Below are 21,976 nucleotides of genomic sequence, written 5' to 3'. Positions count from 1 at the left end.
CAATATTTTTTACTGTAAAAAAAGTGAATGCAATCTTCACAGTATACAACATATACATTAATGTGTGTATATTAAAATGATAAATAATACTACAATAGATACAACACGTTTTCCAAAGTACTGAAGAATTAAAAATATACTGTATCTGGGTATTTCCCAGAATTCGGGCCTATTTATGCCCACAGGGTGTAATTCTATTAAAAACTAATCAAATCTAATAAATTTGAGCACCATTAATTATATAAATAAAAACAAGCCTAGAACTTTTTTATGGCTGCTCTTACTAATAATTTTATCACATTTTATTGGTGTTTTGTGGTACAACAACATGTTTTGGTGTTGTCCTTCACAAGAGTTTTCATATGTTGTGCCATATCTTAATTTATCACAAATTAATAAAAAATATATGCATATATGAATTAAATGTAACTTGAACCAATAAACTATCTGCACAAGCATATATATGCATTTTGTACTTTATTTTGCTTAATTTCTACCTGTCGCCATGGTTTAGCTGTCATTACCAACATGCATAAAGGGACTTTCCCACTGTTTTTTCATCAAAAGTTTATTTGGTAGCCATGGTAACCTAATGACATAGTGGAGCACATCTATGTCAAGCTGCAAGACTGATGCCTTGATGTCCAGAAAAGTAAGTAAATCTACTCTTTATTCTTTGTGTTGGGCATGTACACTTATTATGCGTCATTAGCATATGTGTTGTATTTCTGTATTTTTAAACATTTTTGAAGTATTTGTATCACTTTAATAGTTAAAATTGTGTATAATATATGTAGAAAGCTAGCGACACTTGCTTAGTCATCATCTTTGCTAGTAAGGCTAGTTTTTTTGACAAAAGTGTCATTACCAGCACCATATATATTTTTGCCAATAAATTATTTATAAATTAGAAAATCATCCTACAATTATACATTTCTAACAATGTTGGACAATCTAAATGATCACTATTAGAAAGTTTTGATGTATGGCATTAACTTAAAATAAGCTTAGATTCCACGCCAGGGTAGATTGATGAATCAGAAATTTAGATACGTAAATGACTATAATTCATCTTGCAAATAAAAATCTCATTAAGTTCGAGATAAATTAGATTACATGTAAAAAACCACAAAATGTTTTAAAAGCCCTGATTTATCATTTAAGTTTTTTTTTTTTTTTTACATATATTTAATGATGTGAGGGTAAAGACACATTTACTAAACATAGTTAAGAAAATGGCAAAACAATCATATATTCCCTTATCTTATGGTCTCAACCAAGCTCATAACTTCGCTCCTGACTTAAGGACTGATAATTTGATGTATACCAATTAGTCAAATTTGGAATTTAAATTTTCAAAATTGCAGCAACCCAATTTGGCCCGTAATCTGAGAAATACCCAAATATATTCTAGTTCATTTTATTTATAAGAACAAAATGTATATTGTGCTTTTAACAAAAACAGGAACAAGTTTTGTTTATTCAGTTTATAATAGACTCACATTTCTTGGTGTAAATAAATATAATGTAAATATATAAAAGATCTTTGCTTTAGTACAAAGTTTATCTATTCCACCTCAGAATAGAACAGGAGTGAAACAAAGTGTTGAATTTGTACTGTAAGTTGCTTTGGATAAAAGCATGTGCTAAGGGAATAAATGTAAATGAACATTCATCTACTGGTTTTGTCCCTTCAGAGCTTCCTCCTTCCACCCAGCTGGCCGGGTGAGAAGACATTTGCAGACCGGCAACTTTACTGCTCCAGCTCTCTGTTGTGTGGATGCTCAGGGCCCAGGAAGCGAATCTTTATATCTGAAGCTCTACCCAGTAGATCCAGCCCCTCTCTCCTTTCTGCTTTACTGCTGCTACGCAGTAGGACTTTACCTGGATAAAACCAAATAATTGGCAAAATCCATGACACACATAGTGTCCACATTTTCTCATTCACAACACAATCCAATTTTATACAAACCTCTCATGCACAGTAGTAAAAGCAAACAAGGCAATTCGGTTACTCACCAAACTTCACCAGAATGACAGCAAGATTGTGCTGCAGGTTCATGGTTTTAAATGTCTGAGCCTCAGTCTCTTTAATGCTTAAAACATGCTGATACATTTCAATGATCCTCCTCTGTACCCAACTATGAGAAGATCAAGACATGACATCAGGTGTGATGAAAAATAGAGGCTAATGAAAAAGATCAATATAACAATAAGGTCATCTCTCACTCTGTGTCTGACTGAGTGTCAACCCAGAGGTCTACAAGGATCTCCTCCACTTCTCCCACCAGTGGATGGTCAGAACCATACCAGCGTCTCCTGATGGCCAGGGCAGATTGGAGGCATTTCTCAGCTGTTTGGGTCTCATTAAGACTCAGTCTGACATGACAAATAAAATTTTTATCTTTATCTATACAGTACAATGCTCAAATTTAGGAGTCTGCAATCCACCACAACTTATTAAAGGTGCAAAAGAATGCATTGATACAATATGTTACATTGTTTTTTGATATCTACATAAAAGGTTTGTGGCTTTATTAAGTGCAAAAATTATCCAAAAACTGTTTAACATGTCCATTTACAACCCTAGGATTTGTCCCTATAATTAAATGGTCTATTATTACCTTATTTGAAATCGCCATGAATAATAATGTTGAGCTCTGCTCTAATTAGCTGTTTTACAGAGCAGCTCCTTTAGTGGCTCTTTGTGTGGGTAAACAGATCTTATGTTTAAGCCTGTATCAGACAAAGATACAGAATTTGGGGAACAATCAGTTATTCATAGATTGGAAGTGGAGTTGGAGTGGTAAAAAAGTCACGTTAAACCCCTTTCTTACTGACAATTACAGACCTGTCTCACTACTTCCGTTTCATTGACCAGGTATCCTCCTTTTTATCTCAGAATGACCTGCTCGATTACAAGCAGTCAGGCTTTAAATGCAACTACTCCACTGAAACAGCGCTGTTAGCGGTCACGGAAGCATTATGGCTAGCTAAGGCAGAATCCAAATCCTCGGTTCTGATTTTACTAGACCTATTGGCAGCCTTTGACACAGTCAATAATCAGGTCTTACTTGCCACCTTATCATACCGATCACGGGTTCTCCCCTCCAATGATTCAAATCGTATCTCTCCGAAAGATTTTTCAGGGTTTTGTGGAAGGGTGCGTGGTCCACAGCTCAACAGATGGTCACTGAGGTCCCTCAGGGATCAGTGATTGGTCCACTCCTTTTTTCCATCTACACAACATCCTTAGGACCTATTACACAGGCACACAGCTTCTCCTACCACTTCTATGCTGATGACACACAGATCTTCTCATTTCACCCTGATGATCCCACCATGGAAGCTTGCATTACAGCCTGCTTAGAAGACATCTCAGCTTGGATGAAGAAACACCACCTCTAACTGAACCTCGCTAAGACAGAGTTGCTTGTTTTTCCAGCACAACTCACACTACAGCACGACCTATCCATTCAACTTGGCAACACAACTATTTCTCCTTTCAAAACGGCAAGAAACCTTGGTGTAGTCTTTGATGTCTTTTTTCTTATAACATTGCAAAGAAAATGCGTTCATGACATTTTGCATTATACAATATCAGGAAGATACGGCCATATCTTACAAAGCATGCACAACTTCCGATTCAGGCCCTTGTAATCTCCAGGCTGGACAACTGCAATGTTCTTCTTTCTGGCCTTCCTGTACGGTCTATTGCCACTTCAACTGGTTCAGAACCCAGCTGCTTGGCTCATCTTCCAGGAGCCCAAAAAGGCTCATGTAACGCCGCTCTTTATCTCTCTCCACTGGCTACCAATTGACGCGCGCATCAGGAACAAGTTGCTACTACTTACAGAACTTTCACTGGGACTGTACAAGCATACTTTCACACCTTCATACATTCCTACACCCCATCCAGAACCTTACGTTCAGCAACTGAGTGGCGCCTTGTGTTACCTTCACAAAGGGGCACTAAATCACGTTCCCCCTCATTCTCCTTCACTTCTCCCTGCTGGTGGAATTACCTTCCTATTGCAATCCGGTCCGCCACATCACTTGTAACATTCAAAAACAATTAAAAACCATTGTATCTTCAAGACCTAAACTAACTCTTTCTTTTCTCTCAAACAGGTATGAATGAATGAATGAATAAATTAACGAATTAATAAATCTTGTATCTTGTTATAAGCACCTTTTGTAATATTGTCTCCCTATGACACATCACTTTTATTGTTTCCTAATCTTTGAAAATCGCTTTAGACAAAAGCACCTGCTAAATGCCTAAATGTAAATATGTAAAAGTGGTACGTTTCTGAGTGGTACATTTTAGAGGTGTGCTTTTTCATTATGGGCCAGCAAAATGTAACTGTAACTTTAATAGAACTTCAAGCTAAACACTCCCTGCTGAAAAAAAACAATAAAACCATTACAGAAAATTCTAATGGTTTCCATTAAAATACCAATAGGAACCATTAGCTTTTACCATTAAGACCACTACACTGTAGTGTGTTTTGGGCTATATTCCATTATTTAGAACCAATACATAGAACCAGTAGAACCAATACTTACCAATAGAACCAATAAAGCCAAATGAATTTCTGTGATGGTGTCTATTGTTTTTTTTAGCAGGGACTAGCATATAGCATTAACTAGCATAGAGAGTTTTAGCAGTAACAACATAAACAAGCGGCTTTCGTGGTCCACAAGTAGCTTCCGGTAAACTCCGCTAAGAATCAATAACAACAAAGTACTTTAAACAGAGTTTAATTATATAACAAGCAAAATAAACATTTGGATTACCTAAATGAATCAACCTAAAGGAAACCAAAACATTTGTTATTTTCGACGAGGAATTTGTTCAAGAGTTCAGTTTAGCAACTAGTCAGACCATTAAAAAAACTGAAAGCGGAAGTTAAGTTTGGACCAAATGTGTATTGCTTTCCGCACGTGCGTCCGATGAAACTGTCTTTTGTGCTAACTCAGCAGTCACAACTTTGTATTTAGCATTGTAACAACATTGTAATTCAATGTGTAATTTAATGTTGGGGCGTACATCTCGACTGTAACGTCACAGTTGGTGTTATATTGAGATTGCAGCGCTCTCAAGTTTTACCAAAAGTTTGGAGTGGGATTACATCAGTCAGGGGAGGGGGTATTTGCGACCCCTTGGCCCCACCCAATTCTCAAGTTTTTGCTATCAGTTTAATTTCACCTAATGTTTTGTAAACAAATTGTCAATGAGCCCCATCATTGACTTCCATAGTATTCTTTTTCCTACTATGGAAGTGAATTGGGCTCATTAAAGGTTTGGTAACAAACATTCCTCAAAAAATATCTTCCTTCATGTTCTTCAGAACAAAGACATTTATACGGGTTTGTAACAACACGAGAGTGAGAAAATGATGACAGAATTTTTTTGGGTGAACTATTCCTTTAGAGTGCCCTAGTTGTGTAGTATACCAAAAATAATGTTATAATGAGATGTCATGAATATGAACTGAAATGCATTCAACATACTATTTCGTATTACAAAAATGTATACCACTTGAAGTAAACGTGTACTCATCTTACATACAAAGATGGGTTCAATTTTATTTCAATTGGTACCTAAATAAATTTTTAAATTACATTTTAGCATATTTCATATTAATGTACTAAAGAACAAAAAAAAATGTAGGCTATATTAAGTACAGAATTAGTACATGAAAATAGAGCACTTTAAGTAGATTATGGAATTGTACTCTTAACTTGAGCTTACTGTGCACATACAGTATTGCAGAACATTTAATGATGAAAGGGCAATAATAATGAAATGCATCTCTATTACATTCATTTCAGGAAGCCTCTTGTACTTTCCTTAGTTTCACATAACTAAAGCTTCTGGTTGCAAAGCTGTTGGAGTTTTTGACTGAATCAATAATAATTTAGCACGAATTTGGCTTTATTCCCCAATATTACCTTTCATTGTCTTGGATCAAAGGCAATGATTTCGTCCAGAAATTGTAAAATCAAAATGCAAAATGGGTTATATCTACCGCATTCATAGGATCTTGCTCATCCAACTTCCACTCCATTAAATCCATGTTAGTAACGAACGAGCTTGCACCGAGATAATATCATTTAACTATAAACTTCTCATTTCTTTCTGATTGCCTGGTAGGATGACATCAGAGTAACGCGAGAGCGATTTGAAATCAGCCTCCTCCGCAAGATTTCTCATGGTACTCTGATGTCATCTGTTTGTCAGTTCTTGGGGCGCTGCGTAAAGTTGAGCACACTTAAAAAACTCGACAGAACTGCCCTGCGTATGCCTGCGCCTTGTCCATTAATTGTATATAGCAGGATAATTTTTCTCATACCTCTCAGCATGAAAAATACAATGTGTGGCGTGGGAACTCACTGAAATGCATGTATCTCACGGTGAATGCGTGAGACTTGAGAGCCCTGAGATTGGATTGTTTTCCAGCGGCCTTTTGCATGCAGAAGGTTTACATAAGAAGGAGGAAACAATCGTGTTTGGATGCAGACTAGTACAGAACTCTTATTCATCTATGCCTAGGTAAAAATTGTTTTCCATTCTACAGCACCTTTAACATACAAGTTACCATTCTGTTGTCTTACTTACTTGTGAATGGCCTTTAACAGCAACACAGTGCTTTCAGAATAAGGATGGGCAGACGTGTATCTATCAGATCTGATCTCTTTCAAAAGTTCTGGAACTGCATATAGCCATCCATCTTGCCGCAATATCAGACACAGATGACACAGAAGCTGTCCTGTGAGAGCAGATTAGGGTCTTTTGTTTTTACATATACTGTTTGCATGCATAGACAAACTGCTTGTCTATTTATAAAAGTTAACTGAATTTAGGATGAAATATATGTTACCAACTATCAGTTTGACTTCTGCGCTATTGTGGTGGGCTGCCAGGTACTGAGCTGTCTCAAGTCCCCTGTAACAATACATCTTTGCATCCTTCAGCAGATGCATTTGAACATAAAGATTGGCCAGCATATGTTGCACCTTTAGTGGTAAACTCAAAACGTCTTTATCAAGCTCCTCAGCTTTCCATCTGCCCTGCAGAAACAAACCATCATCCCAACGTTACTTGTTTGAGCTTAAAATACAAACAATTATATACATCTAGACTACACAAATATCTTACAATCGTTTATGATAATGTATTTCGCATGCACTTTATTTGTTTTCCTAATTTTTACCTTTTGGAAAATTTGATCAGCTTGTAGTAACAGCTCCTCTGCCCGATGGATCTCACCAAAACAGAGGAGAACATTTGAGCAGAACAGTGATAACTTCCATGTGCTGATGTGATTTGCAAAGGAACCTAAAAATATAGAAATATCTCCTTTACGATATATTTTGTCAAGCAATTAATCACACAAAGTAATATGGTTTGTCAACACCATGGTAAATTTCAATGTTATATTATTTAAATAATCTAATACATTCTACACTTCACTTAATGCTGGGTAATTTTCAACCCAGCGTTTGGTCAAAATGGGAAAACCCAGCGCACTGAGTTGCAATATGCCGAGTTATTTTAACCCATTGTTGGCTTAAATATAAAAAAATCTGAGTTTTATTTAACCCAACACTGGGTTTGTCGCTTTTTGACATATGCTAGGTTGAAAAGTGTATAGATTAGGAGTTGACATAACAAGTCAGAGGTTTGTGATTTTCAAATGTAATTTGCATGATGATACAAATCTGCTTACCATCAAGACTTTCCATTCTACAACACAGAACCATCAGATTGTGAAAAGAAGAAGCAGGCTCAAAACCTTTCTCCCTTAGTAGTGCCCAATAATGAACAACATCAGTTATCAGCTGTGGGTGCTGCTTCAGGCTGCTTGACAGAGCCTCTGTTGTACTATGAAAAGTATATGTTATCTTTGCATTTGAGAAGCTAATAATGCCAACATCAAAAACAAGACATTGATATAAACTATGCTTTCATGATTACATTTACAATCATCTTACACTAAATTGCTGAGGAAACTGTGTAGCTCGCTGAATGAGCCAATCTGCATCAGGTGCCAGGGAATCTCTTCCATCTTTCGTACCCAGGAACAAAGTTGCAAACTGGACTTCTGAAAAAAGTCAGCAAGGATCCGATGGTAGTCATTTTGACTCTTAATCTGACACCTTGAACCTTAAAATAGAACAGAAGAAAATATGTGTTCTCTAATACTGAAATGTATATAGTTTAGGTTAATATTAAAGGAATACTTAGTGCACCCTCATAAGAAAATACTTAGCCTCATGTCTTTTCAAAATTATTGTTCACATCGCTGTTTTTCATTGTATGAAAGTAAAACATGACCAGGGACTGTTTAGATTGTTGTGTTGGTTTGGAAAGGCAAGCTTAATTTTCCCTCATAAAGAACTTCTTTGGTGACGTTGATTTCGTGTCGTGTGTGCATGCGCTATTCTGGGTGAAGAATATAAGGACTTCCACTGTACATACAGCATTCCTTGCGCAACAGAATCAGTAATCAAGAAAACTTTCTGAAACTTTTACAAACGCTGACGAAATGCATTTAGCACAAAAATTCTCCGTCATACGACCATTGATTGTTTAAAACTTTGCCCATGTTTAGTATGAGGAATCCAAGTCTTTAACTGTGCTAATAAGTCAGAATCATAGACTGTAATAAAAAATGGTGTCTGGTTGCTGAAACCACGCTCGCCTAGCGCGAGTCTAGTGACAGCAGTGGCCGTTCACCCCTCACTCAAGTGGCCACGCCCTTAATTCTGCAGAAGTTTATGGCTTAAAGCGTAACTAAACCCCTGTTCAGAGCCTGACTCCACCCACTGGCAATATTTGAAAAATGCAAGAAAAGTGGGAAGATCACAACAGAGATAGAGGGGAAGAACTAAGCTCGTAACGTTACCAAGTGTGTGGTGAGATCGTAACAAGGGCGTGGTGAGCTTAAACCTGCTTACGTCACGAGTTATTTTTTGGACCCAACATCCAATAGGAAAATTCAACTGCAGTAGCCACCGTTCAACCTGAAGAGGGCAGCACTCAGACGTTTTTACACCATATATTGTAGTATTGAAACACTTTATATCCAAATGTCAAAAAACTTACTAAAATAAATGAACAGCACTAATAAAGCATCATTCTTACAGATCATTAACTAAAAAAAGTTGGTTTAGGCTTTAGTTACTCTTTAATATAATCGAAACAGAGAAGTGACATAAAAATTCACCCCCCTCACAGTTGTCATGAAGGGCAAACTTAGCTTTACAAACCAAAAACTATTTTTGTACCAGACTGTAAACATATTATTTTCAACATTGAGGTCATTATTTTTAACATGGAGGTCTATGGGAATTGACTCCCTTTTGGAGCCAATCGATGAATTGCAGTTTAAAGAGGACAGAGAATGAAAAAACATTTTTACCTTGTCTTTGTTGAATAATGGTAGTCTACCCACATTCACAAACATACAAAAAGTGCTAAAAATGCTAAACATCTCAGTCTCATAGAAATTCCTCTTTTAGAAATGTCAGCCAGAAAACGTCCCAATCTGAAAAACTGATGCTTATGACATCACAGGCATCTAACTGCCCCTCCACTTTAAAATAATTGCCTACATTTTTTGAGTGGCAGCAAAGTCAGCCAATCAGTAATGAGACTGCAAGTTAAGCCAGTAGGGGGAGCCAAATAGGTGCAAAACCACTTGTTTAAAATCCCCCACCCTAATAGAGCTATCTGAGAGAGGTTTTTAGGAAGCTTCTAAGGCGTTACAGACCCAAACAAAACTTTTTTTGTCTACATGTCACATCCCAGAACAAGGATAAATACCCCGTTCAATCATTCTATGTCAATCATTCACTTCTGTATTGGCTTCATCAGAGAGATCGGAAGGTTGCCTCTTGGTCAGAATGCATGAAATACCATGAGACACTCTCCTTAAATTTTTCTGTTATTTTATGGTAAAACTCTAATCATAAATATAACCTCACCAAGCAACATGTTTATAGCTTGGCTAAAAGACTGATGCATGATGGTCAAATGACCATTAGCTTTCTCCTGAACCCAGGGCCAAAAAGCGGAGTGCAGTCTGGCCCACTCCAGGACCTGAACTTTGAGATTTCCACAGTAGCCTAGATCTTTCAAAAGGGCCAGAACCTCAACCTCAGTCAGACCCGCATGAGAGAATTGAAGCAAGCATAGTGTGTCCCATACCCAGCCTGACAGGTCTGGAGAAAGGAAGACAAAAAGACTCTTAAGCCATACACTTTATTCTATTGAATACATTTAGATTTACTTACTCTCTTAGACTTTTTACTTAAAACTTACCCTCTCTAAATGATGCAATTTTTGGTATAGACGCAGGGGCTTTACAAGGACTAATAGCTTCTGTTGTTGCAGACCTACTGTAATCTTTCACCCAGCGAAGAATGACCTTCACCCAAAGCTCTGGAATAGAATCAATGTCTATGTATTTCTCCAAGAGCTCTTTCTCTCTCTGCACCCCACACGACCGCAACTCTGTACCACAGAGAGCTAGAAAGGCTGGCGAGTGACAGAGCTTCTTACACCCCATTCTTTGCAAAACATTGGTTGGCAGTTTTTTGCAAGGTAAAGACAGATGTTTAAGTAAAATACTATGATGGACGCTGGGATCAGAGAGATGGGGGCAAGTGAGAGTATGGACATCAGTCCTGGCAGTGAGGCTTTTGCAAGTTAGGTCTGTATAGGTTGTTGTAATGATAAGTTTACAGTGGGGAGGTAGAGCATCTGGCAACCAACTGAGTTCCTTCACCTGTGAATTAAAATAAAGAAATAATTTATGGACATTTCACTATTTAGTTCCATTTATTTTTAAGTTGAATAAATAAATGAATGGCTTAAGAAAATTATGGACTTGACTCAAAGATCACCTCTTGAACTGAGAGTCCAAATGTTTCTGTCAAAAGGTCAACACCATCTATTAAAAGTACACAAGGCCCAAGATTGGCTGCTGCAGAGAACGCCTGCACCATTAGATAAAGAGGTCCAAGCTCAGTGCCTTTTTCCAAAATACCATCCCAATCTAAAATGTTAACTGCAGAAACAAATTCACAAACTGTACTATCACTTTCTGTGATAAGTGACAGCATGCTATATACACTCACCTAAAGGATTACTAGGAACAGCATACTAATACTGTGTTTGACCCCATTTCGCCTTCAGAACTGCCTTAATTCTATGTGGCATTGATTCAACAAGGTGCAGAAAGCATTCTTTAGAAATGTTGGCCCATGTTGATAGGATACCATCTTGCAGTTGATGGAGATTTGTGGGATGCACATCCAGGGCCGAAGCTCCCATTCCACCACATCCCAAAGATGCTCTATTGGGTTGAGATCAGGTGACTGTGGGGGCCATTTTGGTACAGTGAACTCATTGTCATGTTCAAGAAACCAATTTGAAATGATTCGAGCTTTGTGACATGGTGCATTATCCTGCTGGAAGTAGCCATCAGAGGATGGGTACATACATGGTGGTTATAAAGGGATGGACATGCTCAGGTAGGCCGTGGCATATGCCCAATTGGCAGTAAGGCGCTTAAAGTGTGCCAAGAAAACATCCCCCACACCATTACACCACCAGCCTGCACAGTGGTAACAAGGCATGATGGATCCATGTTCTCATTCTGTTTACGCCAAATTCTGACTCTACTATCTGAATGTCTCAACAGAAATCGAGACTCATCAGACCAGGCAACATTTTTCCAGTCTTCAACTGTGCAATTTTGGTTAGCTTGTGCAAATTGTAGCCTCTTTTTTTATTTGTAGTGGAGATGAGTGTTATCCGGTGGGGTCTTCTGCTGTTGTAGCCCATCCGCCTCAAGGTTGTGTCTTCACAAATGCTTTGCTGCATACCTCGGTTGTAACGAGTAGTTATTTCAGTCAAAGTTGCTCTTCTATCAGCTTGAATCAGTCGGCCCATTCTCCTCTGACCTCTAGTATCAACAAGGCATACTGCCGCATACTGCATGTTTTTCCCTTTTCACACCATTCTTTGTAAACCCTAGAAATGGTTGTGCGTGAAAATCCCAGTAACAGAGCAGATTGTGAAATACTCAGACTGGCCCGTCTGGCACCAACAACCATGCCACGCTCAAAATTGCTTAAATCACCTTTCTTTCCCATCCTGAAATTCAGTTTGGAGTTCAGGAGATTGTCTTGACCAGGACCACACCTCTAAATGCATTGAAGCAACTGCCATGTGATTGGTTGATTAGATAATTGCATTAATGTGAAATTGAACAGGTGTTCCTAATAATCCTTTAGGTGAGTGTAGAGTTTAACTTGCATGCAACACAAATTAATCTCTTAATAAAAAATTGCAAAATATTAGTCTTCAAGTCTATTTTCAAAATCATCAGATTGGCTTTGTATAATAAAGAATTTTAATAATAACATTTTTTAAAACATCATGTATTGTAAACAAGAATCCTCAATGTATTCATACTCAAACTTCTATTGAATTCAACAAAGCATACTCTTTTATTATTTCTCATTTCTATGTAAATTCTCTCAAGTAAATTCACCATAATGAACTCTTCGAAGTTCGGCCGTCCACTGTCTCAATATAGATCTGACATCAGTGCTTGACATGCTTGTCCCACAGAAGTGAGAGATGACTGGAACATCTGGATTGAGTCTGCAAAAGGTCTGTAGCCACCATGCTGCCAGAGTTGACTTCCCACAACCTCTTTCACCACATATCAGTAACACAGACTTTTTTTGATTCAATGCTGCCAAGATCACTGAAAGTATATAAACATTTGGGCCTGACCTTCTAAATGCTTAATCATTAAAAACTTTTTTGTCATCTTACCACTTGCAATGACCTTCTGGATTTCCCAAATACCTCTTAGATTTTGTGCCACGAGTTATAGACTGCACAAATGTGTTTAATTCATTCAGTATTTCTGTCGCTTGTGTTGAGGGCACAAACCAGTTGCACAATGCACCGACGTGGCTCTTATGATAATGGAGATCAAAAAAATCTTGACTTTCTGAAAAATAGATAACCACAGCACAATATAAAACATGTTACCTATAAGTTTGTACATAAAATACTGTGTGAAAGTCTTTTTAAATGATCATTCATATATAATTTCTGGGTCTCATTATTAAGAACTGAACAGAACAGAATTTTCTGGTTTACTTGTAATAAAGAAATTGAGAAATAAATGGTCATTATACCATTGCCATTGCAAAAAGAACAAATCTAATTCAATTCATGTGGCGCTTTTCACAATTGTTAATGCTTCAAAGCAGCTTTACATGAATACATGTAGGGGAAAACACAGAAAAATCGATAGATAATATAAGAAGCAGAATACAGCAACTAATAATAAACCGTACAAGCGAGCGTAGTAATAATGTATCGTAAGTGCTAAGTTAAGCCAATGTTGGCGAGCGTGGTAATAATTTATATATATATACAGGAAAGTGCTAAGTTAAGCCAATGTTGGCTGAATCTCCATGGGATGAAAAACCCTAGGAAGAAAACCCTGTGGGAAAACTCCTAGAAGGAGAAAGACTTTGGCACACACACACACTGTATATAGAATTAATTAAATACATATTCTTATTTCAGAAATAAGGCCCTGATAAGACTCTTATTCTGCCTTACATAAAAATACATTTTATTAGACAACAAAACACTGATCAGGAGTTGTAACTGTCACATACCTGAATAAATAGGATATTTTGGATCTTCATAAACCTGATTTATAACCCCTTCCCAGTCCTTCCTTATCATCATTCCAAGCTCATGCAGGTTTCTGAAAAATCTGTAACATTGTAAAAAGAAAATGAGTGGATTCATAATAATACCAAAGATGTCATATATCTGATTTCTATATGTAATTAAACTTAACATTTATCATTTTGATAATCAAATCTTTATTTCAAGACTTTGGGTTGCACGCGCTCAAACCTGACAGGAAGACATAGATCTATGATTCTTTTTTTAAGATTTCTCATTCGATGTCTCACACTGTGGCTTTCAATGTACATTTCTTTCAAGGATAAGAACATGTCATCGCTGCTATTAACCACATCGTCCTGGTGTGTAAAGTCTTTAAAATAAAAGAAACAGATTCTGTGTGTGTCATGAAATGCCGCCTTGATGATTTCTAGCTCTGTCAGGCTACAGGTCCGATACTCGTCCTCCATGACCCAAGGGTAACCGCTCATTGCAGCAACTTGTAAACTTCTGGCCACCTCGGACAAAGAACACGGTCGGAAGTCAGTGGACCCATTCTCCTCTTGCAGAAACTGACCATATCTGTGTCCAAGAAGACAAATAAAAAATGATGACCGATCAATGAGATCCAGACTGATTTTTAACCGCTGACCAGGGAGAGTAGGTGGCTCATGGGTTGTTTGGAAGCTGTGTTCATCTACATGACCTTTGATGCAACGTTCACCATTGTCATCATCTTCATCTCCTTCCTCTTTGCTTTGCTGCAAGTCCACGGGTCGGAAACAGGTGCCTCTGGTCAGGCAAAGCGAATCCAGGTAGGGGAACACCTTTGACCTAAGGTAAGACATCTCTTGCTGTAGCTCACCTTGAACATAGCACATATAAGGCCGAAGAGGACACGCCAGGTATTGGCTGGCAGATCTTACCTTCTTTGTTTCTTGGTAGTTTATTCGTTGCATATTTATTGCATTAGTTGTACTTACATCTAGACTTATATTCAACAAAGAAAAATATAAAAAAATCCAGTCATTGAAATGTCCAGTGTTTATAAAACACTGCAACAAAAATAACAAATTCAAATCAGTTTGTGTTATGTTAGGTGAACCAACGATCTGTGAAGCTTGTGGTCTACACCATGACAACCGGTTGTTAAGGTAACCCCAATATCCGTGTGTGCATAACAATAGCAATTCAAGGTTGCAAGCGACGTAAATCTGATTCAGCATCAGTTCGTTAAATTCCCTGCAACCCGCTTTAAACACCAAACATTCCGCACCCCGTCCCCAGATCAGCTGTCGAACTCTATGACGAAATCGCTCCCTCGATGAACTGGCATCCCGTCGAGCCAATCAACGCGAGCCACGATTAGACCGTGTAAAAATCGGACATGTAAGGCGGTGATTGGAGCACGCCAGCTGCGGACAGCTCTCTGATTGGTGCGGTGTTGTGCGTGGGGTGCAGCGATTGGCTCGGAGCAGCTAGACACCGCCTCGGAACGAGGGAGTTCATAAAGCCAACTACTCAGTCTCCATCCACGCACTGCATAGGGTTTATTGAGGCGTGGGGATCGCGGTTTTGACTTTAAAGCAGCAATATCCTATTTAGTCTCATTTATAAGCTGTTTTTCCTTCCAAAAACAATGAGGCGGCTGTGGATTATTGGTCTCCTCTGTGCACTTTTTGCATTTGGTGAAGTATAGTTATTAAATGGCCGTAAAAAGCATGGTTTATGGATTATGCAGTTGGATTATCTTAGTTTGAACTTGACCAAGCTTTTGTGTTGACAATAATGCTGCTGTTATGTTGAAGTTAAGATTACATTTTATTTTGAAAATGTATATATTTTAACATGGAGATAATCTTGCAACGATGGTTTAGAACAGGAAATAAAAGATGGAGAATGGATCTGACTTGCATGTGCTTCTGGAAGTTTCTTTAAGATTTATCTGGATTCTACTTCGTGATATGTGTGTGGGTTTTTACGTTTGTGGTAATTGTGTAGTTTTATTGTGCTTATTTTTAATATAAGAACTTCAGGTCATAAAATGAATTAATTTCATTCTAAATCACATTAACGTTACATCTGCAAACACACTATTAGTTATCATAGGCTATATGTCCTGTATTAAATCCTAAAAATCTTCTTCATTGAATGCAATGCAATTTTAGGAAGAAAATAACGTTGGATTGTGAATCAGCGTGCTTGGACTGTCATTTCAAGGCCTTGAACGTTGTTGTCCAGTTGAGGGTCTTTTGATGTTTCATTTAAACAATTATACACACAAGTCAAGAGTTTGCTAAATTCTGTTGATAAATAATAAAACCTCATTTGGGCAAATTTAGTCAGATTTCACCCTAAAATGCCTGCACAGGCCATGCATATTAATGCATAATGATCCAACACCCATGTCAATCACAGTAATAGTGTCTCATGCAGTTATTGAATAACTTAATGGACCCTGTTTAGCTTATGTTTCTGTTTGTACCATCAGGTATTCATACAGACAAAAAATGTAAGAGTTTATTATCTGATATTAATGATTGATGTTTTGCATTTGCCTCTGTGAAAGCTAATGATGATGTTGATGTTGACGGCACAGTGGAGGAGGACCTTGGAAAAAGCCGTGATGGATCTCGCACAGATGATGAAGTTGTTCAGAGGTTTGTATTGTAGACATTTGAATTTGACATTGATTTATTTTTTACATTTATTTTGTCTTCCATCTGACCTTAAAGTGGGAAATAATTTGTGGCTTAAAACACATCTGTTTATCCATTAAAGTTGCATTTCGATGTATTTAATTTAAGCGTCATGCATGATTCCCAATGGGTGTACAGACATCTGGTTGATGCTTTCATGTGACTTGATCCACACTCAAGGGTAAACAATAATGAGTCCACGGAGGAACAAACATGTTACGAACAAACCTCTTATGATTTAATCTGATCTTTAAGAGGGAGGAAGAGGCCATCCAACTAGATGGACTGAACGCCTCACAAATTAAAGAAATTCGTGAGAAAGCAGAAAAGCACGTGTTCCAGGCAGAAGTGAACAGAATGATGAAATTGATCATCAATTCTCTATATAAGAACAAGGAGGTGAGTTGGCTTTTTCACTCATAATTTGGGTGAAATGGTTGTAGAGGACTGGGCTATGTTCAGGATTTAAAACTGTACTGAAGGCTTCATGCGACGCTAATTTTTGTTTTTCTCCAACTTTAAGATCTTCCTTCGAGAGCTGATCTCTAATGCTTCCGACGCCCTTGATAAGATCCGGTTGCTGTCCCTGACTAATGAAGATGCCCTTGCTGGAAATGAAGAGCTTACTATTAAAATCAAGGTGTGTTTAGTTGGATGCTAAAAATATTATTTGTTTAGGCCCAGCTTGTACCTCACCACTGAATTTCCACTGACTGGACTGTTGTTAAACTATCATCTCTTAGATTTGCATTGTAAATTCAAACATCCATTCATTTTCCCCCAGTCTGACAAAGAGAAGAACATGCTTCACATCACTGACACTGGTATTGGCATGACCAAAGAAGAACTGGTGAAAAACCTTGGTACCATTGCCAAGTCCGGAACCAGCGAGTTCCTCAGCAAGATGACAGAAATGCAGGATGAGGGTCAGTCCACGTCTGAGCTCATTGGCCAGTTTGGTGTGGGCTTCTACTCTGCCTTCCTTGTAGCTGATAAAGTCATTGTCACATCCAAGCACAACAACGACAGCCAGCACATCTGGGAGTCTGATTCCAATGAGTTCTCCGTCATTGAGGATCCTCGTGGAGACACTCTGGGCAGAGGCACCACTATTACGTGAGTGTTGACTATTATAAAGATGTTAAAACACTGCATTATTAATGTTGCATCTACTAAAGAAGTCATGTTTTATTACGTTGGTGATGAAAGAGGAAGCCTCAGACTATCTTGAGCTGGAGACCATTAAAAACCTAGTGAGGAAGTACTCTCAGTTCATCAACTTCCCCATTTACGTATGGAGCAGCAAGGTCAGTGTGTCATCTTGGATGTCAGGTCTACAAATTCTCTGGCTGGAAACTCGCCAGTGTTATTGCTTTAAAGAAACAAACATTTAAGACATTGGTTTGTTCTTTCCATTTATCAGACTGAGACCGTAGAGGAACCCATTGACGAGGAAGAGGCAGCTGAGGCAGAGAAGGAAGATGCCACAGAAGATGAAGCTGAGGTTGAGGAAGAGGAAGATGATAAGGAAAAACCTAAGACAAAGAAGGTAAAAAAAATTAACCAGACCTGTGTATATAGTGTGTGTGTGCTAAAAACTCCATGTGGATAATTTAATGAATGATTCAATGTTCTTAGGTGGAGAAGACCGTTTGGGATTGGGAGCTGATGAATGATATTAAGCCCATTTGGCAGAGAAATGCAAAAGAAGTTGAAGAAGATGAATACAAAGCTTTCTACAAGACCTTCTCCAGGGTGAGTTAAAATGTGCTGTATAAACTTAATCATCTCTTAAGGTTTTTGTTTGCATTATGGATCAGTTTGAGTTGCATTCTGTTTTTTGTTTCAGGACACTGATGACCCCCTGAGTCACATCCACTTCACTGCTGAGGGCGAGGTCACCTTTAAGTCTATCCTCTTTATTCCCGCAGCTGCACCACGAGGCCTTTTTGATGAATATGGTACCAAGAAGAATGACTTCATTAAGGTAATTTTTAACAGGCTTTAGGTGGATGAAGCAGTGTGTCCTTTTACGTTTTCGATTGTACCCAGTTTGGCTGACTCGTTCTCTTTTCTCTCAGCTGTTTGTGCGTAGAGTCTTCATCACGGATGACTTTCACGACATGATGCCCAAGTACCTCAACTTCATTAAAGGCGTTGTAAGTTTTGCAGTCTGCCTCTATAGTCACCATTTAGATCAGTGGTCACAAACCTTTTTAAGCCCAAGATCCCCAACTTCGGTCTTGATGAAAGGCAAGATCTACCTATTAAAGGGCCCAGACTAAACCTAAACTTGAAGCGTTTTATTTGGCATAATTATATTTGAATTACATAAAATGCCTTGATCCAATTTTTGAATTCCAAGAAAACTCAAAAATATTTAGGGGAAAACATGCATCATTGATTGACACAGTTTTTAACACACTTAACAAAAGTCAGTAAGTTATAACAATGATAAACTTGATCATCATAATGACTTGGTATCTCAAAATAATGAGAAACTTTTTTCTCAAAATTAAAACTTAACATGCGCATTGTGGCCAGGGGCCTCATTTTAAAAGCGTGTGTACGCACAAAATGAGTCTGAAAACCTGTGTACGCCAGTTTCAATGCAAATGATGCGATCTATAGAAAAAAACTTAACCGGAGAATGTGTGCACCTGTAAGTAAACTCTGACCCATGCGTATTCACATTTCTGAGGCAAGGGGAATTTATGGTGATTGGATAAACGATTATAAGTATTGATGCAATTTTCACTCCATATCGTACATTAGATCCACACAGTTTTTCTGTTAAATGCTAAATTCAGAAAATGTGACTGGTACATAAAAGCCATAAAGCGGCTAACTGGCAGCAGAGCAAATTAGTCTCCAGGCTGCCAGAAATTGTTCTGCTGATCCTGATGGTCTGGGCCTGGACCTTAGTTTTTTTTTCTTGTGGGATCTCATGGATCAATGGGTTGGCGACCACTGATTTAGATTTTCGAGAATTGTTTGGTGAATTGAACTGAACGTCTGATATTGTGCCTCAGGTGGACTCTGATGATCTGCCACTGAATGTGTCCAGAGAGACTCTACAGCAACACAAACTGCTTAAGGTAAAACTCACAATTTTGCATACTAATGCCTTTTGCTTAGACACACAGCACAAACTACTGAATGATCAAAGAGGATTGTAACTAACTGCTATAAAATCATGCATTAAAGAGCTGAACAAGACTTTTTACTCTCGTGCATTAGAACCGGTAAAGATGAAAGTTGGTTTCTCTGCAGGTTATTCGCAAGAAGTTGGTGCGCAAGACACTGGACATGATCAAGAAGATTGCAGAGGAGCAGTACAATGAAAAATTCTGGAAGGAGTTCGGCACCAACATCAAGCTGGGAGTAATTGAGGATCACTCCAACAGAACCCGTCTGGCCAAGCTGCTCCGCTTCCAGACCTCCCACAGCGAGTCTGTACTGTCCAGCCTGGAGCAGTATGTGGAGAGAATGAAGGAGAAGCAGGACAAGATCTATTTTATGGCTGGAACCAACAAGCAGGAGGCTAAACATGAGATAGTTGTCTTAATATGCCATTAAACTACACTAAAATGCTGTTTCACATGACCGTGCCTCCAACGTCATTTCCCAATCGTATGTTCTTTCATTTTAGGCTGAGGCTTCTCCATTTGTGGAGAAACTTCTAAAGAAGGGGTATGAGGTCATCTATCTGACCGAGCCTGTGGATGAGTACTGCATCCAGGCCCTCCCTGAGTTCGATGGCAAGCGGTTCCAGAATGTGGCGAAGGAAGGCGTGAAGTTCGATGAGAGCGAGAAGGCCAAGGAGAAGAGGGAAGCCCTGGAAAAAGATTTTGAACCCCTTACCACGTGGATGAAAGACAAGGCTCTGAAGGACAAAGTATGACTTGTTTCCTTTTGTTTTATTTTGGTGTTTAAAAATTGCAAAAGTTGTAAAAATGTATTTCTTGTTTCAGATTGAGAAGGCCGTTTTGTCTCAGAGACTGACCAGCTCTCCCTGCGCTCTGGTTGCTAGTCAGTATGGATGGTCTGGCAACATGGAACGGATCATGAAGGCTCAGGCTTACCAGACAGGAAAAGACATTTCCACAAAGTATGTTTCTTAAGCCTGTCAAAAACGCTCATAGTGCAAATCCATTAATGTACAAGCTTTTTTCATGAAAAAATTCCACTATGGTTTCATAATTTTGAGTTTAAAGGTGTTTAAATCTCTAACTATTATGTACATGGATGTATTTGCATGGATGTATTTATCCAAAGCAACTTAAGGGAATTCAAGTTTTATCATTGTGTGTTCACTGGGATCGAACCCATGACCCTTTGGACTGCTAACGCAATGCTGAGCTACAGGAACAATATTTAAGTTGAAAAATGTTAAATACAAACATTAAACATTCACACCACATGCACTGCCAGGCCAAACACAACGCCCAATATTTATGCATGATAGCTAATGCAAATCACCAATAACTGCAACTTTGCAATATGGCTGTTGTACTGTTTTATTTTATTGTTCTAAATCTACAAGCTTTTTCCTTCTAGTTATTATGCAAGTCAAAAGAAGACACTGGAAATCAACCCTAAACATCCTCTCATTAAAGAAATGTTAAAGAGAGTCAATGTAAGTCATTATTCTGGTTCCCTTTTGTATTCTGATTTGGTTAAATATTGCCAATATCAAAATCTGCACAGTTCCAATATATTTTTGGCCTGCTTTTGTAGGCTGATGCTGAGGACCAGACAGCTGCAGATTTGGCCGTGGTGCTCTTTGAGACCGCCACGTTGCGTTCCGGTTACCAGCTTGCAGATACCAAAGCCTACGGAGACAGGATAGAGCGTATGCTCCGGCTTAGCATGAACGTAGACCTCGATGAACAGGTACGTCCGCTATGCCTCAATGAAGTGCTCAATGTTTACGTGAAGCGTTGCTTAATGTTCAACTGTCATGTCTGTTTGTAGGTAGAGGAAGAACCAGAGGAGGAACCTGAAGAACCAGCAGAAGATGCAGAGGCTGAGGATGAAGAGGAGGTCCAGGCAGATGATGCAGAGGAAGAGTCGGTGAGTATGCTGTTCAGTCCACTAGTGTCCCAAAGTGTTATCAAAAATAAGATACCAGTGTGTGTATATAATGTCACTTAAAATGGGCATATGCTTAAACCTGTGTATTTGCATCTGTTTAAGGAATCCACAAGCAAAGATGAGTTGTAAAGCTGTGTGAGAGGGGGCGGGGCTTTGGACTGTGATGCAGAGTGAAGATGACAACATGACTGGTTCTTCTCTCTATATGGGTGGGTTGGGGGAATGGGGACTGGGTTTTTTAAGGCACTTGCTTTTGTGTTGTTGTTTTTCTTTTTTTACATTCCTCCATGATTGTAAATTTGTTAATATTTAACTGACCCAGTTATGGAGTGCTGACTCCTGTCCATTGAACCATTAAATGTTTCCGGAAAGGGATTTGTGTGTGGTCTTCTGACATTTCATCAGCTGCCTTCAATGAGTTTTTGCAGTACAAATGATA

The 21,976-nt window shown here is 38.5% G+C and overlaps 2 protein-coding genes across 6 annotated transcripts; one reads left to right on the top strand and one right to left on the bottom strand.

Annotated features, from left to right (window-relative positions):
- Nucleotide 1: 1 nt before the first annotated feature.
- On the bottom strand, nt 2-15,066 carry LOC129432407 (tetratricopeptide repeat protein 41). Of its 5 annotated transcripts, none has more exons than XM_073871637.1 (15): nt 13,973-15,066; nt 13,726-13,826; nt 12,876-13,043; nt 12,573-12,791; nt 10,918-11,081; nt 10,334-10,799; nt 9,997-10,233; nt 8,002-8,173; nt 7,737-7,891; nt 7,221-7,345; nt 6,888-7,077; nt 6,626-6,776; nt 2,230-2,379; nt 2,020-2,141; nt 2-1,884 (listed from the first exon to the last, which is right to left on the bottom strand). In XM_073871637.1, the coding sequence occupies exons 1-15, from the start codon at nt 14,965-14,967 to the stop codon at nt 1,754-1,756; spliced, it is 3,546 nt and encodes a 1,181-aa protein (XP_073727738.1). In that variant the 5' UTR covers nt 14,968-15,066; the 3' UTR covers nt 2-1,753. The 5 variants fall into 5 exon arrangements, 4 of the variants coding, with proteins under 4 accessions (XP_073727738.1, XP_073727761.1, XP_073727798.1 ...); XM_073871660.1 differs by having other exon boundaries at nt 2,230-2,319; XM_073871697.1 differs by having other exon boundaries at nt 13,914-14,049.
- Nucleotides 15,067-15,264: 198 nt separating this feature from the next.
- On the top strand, nt 15,265-21,912 carry hsp90b1 (heat shock protein 90, beta (grp94), member 1). The gene is made up of 18 exons (XM_073871725.1): nt 15,265-15,429; nt 16,299-16,401; nt 16,698-16,839; nt 16,964-17,080; nt 17,225-17,558; nt 17,638-17,747; nt 17,864-17,989; nt 18,079-18,195; nt 18,290-18,427; nt 18,522-18,599; nt 19,473-19,538; nt 19,714-19,983; nt 20,093-20,338; nt 20,415-20,551; nt 21,001-21,079; nt 21,181-21,336; nt 21,418-21,516; nt 21,640-21,912. The coding sequence occupies exons 1-18, from the start codon at nt 15,381-15,383 to the stop codon at nt 21,664-21,666; spliced, it is 2,394 nt and encodes a 797-aa protein (XP_073727826.1). The 5' UTR covers nt 15,265-15,380; the 3' UTR covers nt 21,667-21,912.
- Nucleotides 21,913-21,976: the final 64 nt, after the last annotated feature.

The sequence above is a fragment of the Misgurnus anguillicaudatus genome, chromosome 1, assembly GCF_027580225.2.
Source record: "Misgurnus anguillicaudatus chromosome 1, ASM2758022v2, whole genome shotgun sequence".
NCBI lineage: Eukaryota > Metazoa > Chordata > Actinopteri > Cypriniformes > Cobitidae > Misgurnus > Misgurnus anguillicaudatus.
Note: the sequence above shows the minus strand (reverse complement) of the source record. Positions and strands in the feature narration are given on the sequence as shown.

What these genes read in the sequence shown, in the direction of transcription:
- hsp90b1 (XM_073871725.1), top strand. Translation starts at nt 15,381, where the DNA reads ATGAGGCGGCTGTGGATTATTGGTCTCCTCTGTGCACTTTTTGCATTT. An exon ending in GATGATGAAGTTGTTCAGAG is followed by an intron (nt 16,402 to 16,697) that starts GTTTGTATTGTA and finishes GATCTTTAAGAG; the next exon opens with GGAGGAAGAGGCCATCCAAC. An exon ending in CTCTATATAAGAACAAGGAG is followed by an intron (nt 16,840 to 16,963) that starts GTGAGTTGGCTT and finishes TCCAACTTTAAG; the next exon opens with ATCTTCCTTCGAGAGCTGAT.
- LOC129432407 (XM_073871637.1), bottom strand. Translation starts at nt 14,967, where the DNA reads ATGCTGAATCAGATTTACGTCGCTTGCAACCTTGAATTGCTATTGTTA. An exon ending in GATCTATGTCTTCCTGTCAG is followed by an intron (nt 13,827 to 13,972) that starts GTTTGAGCGCGT and finishes ACAATGTTACAG; the next exon opens with ATTTTTCAGAAACCTGCATG. An exon ending in CTGTTAAAGGCCATTCACAA is followed by an intron (nt 2,380 to 6,625) that starts GTAAGTAAGACA and finishes TTGTCATGTCAG; the next exon opens with ACTGAGTCTTAATGAGACCC.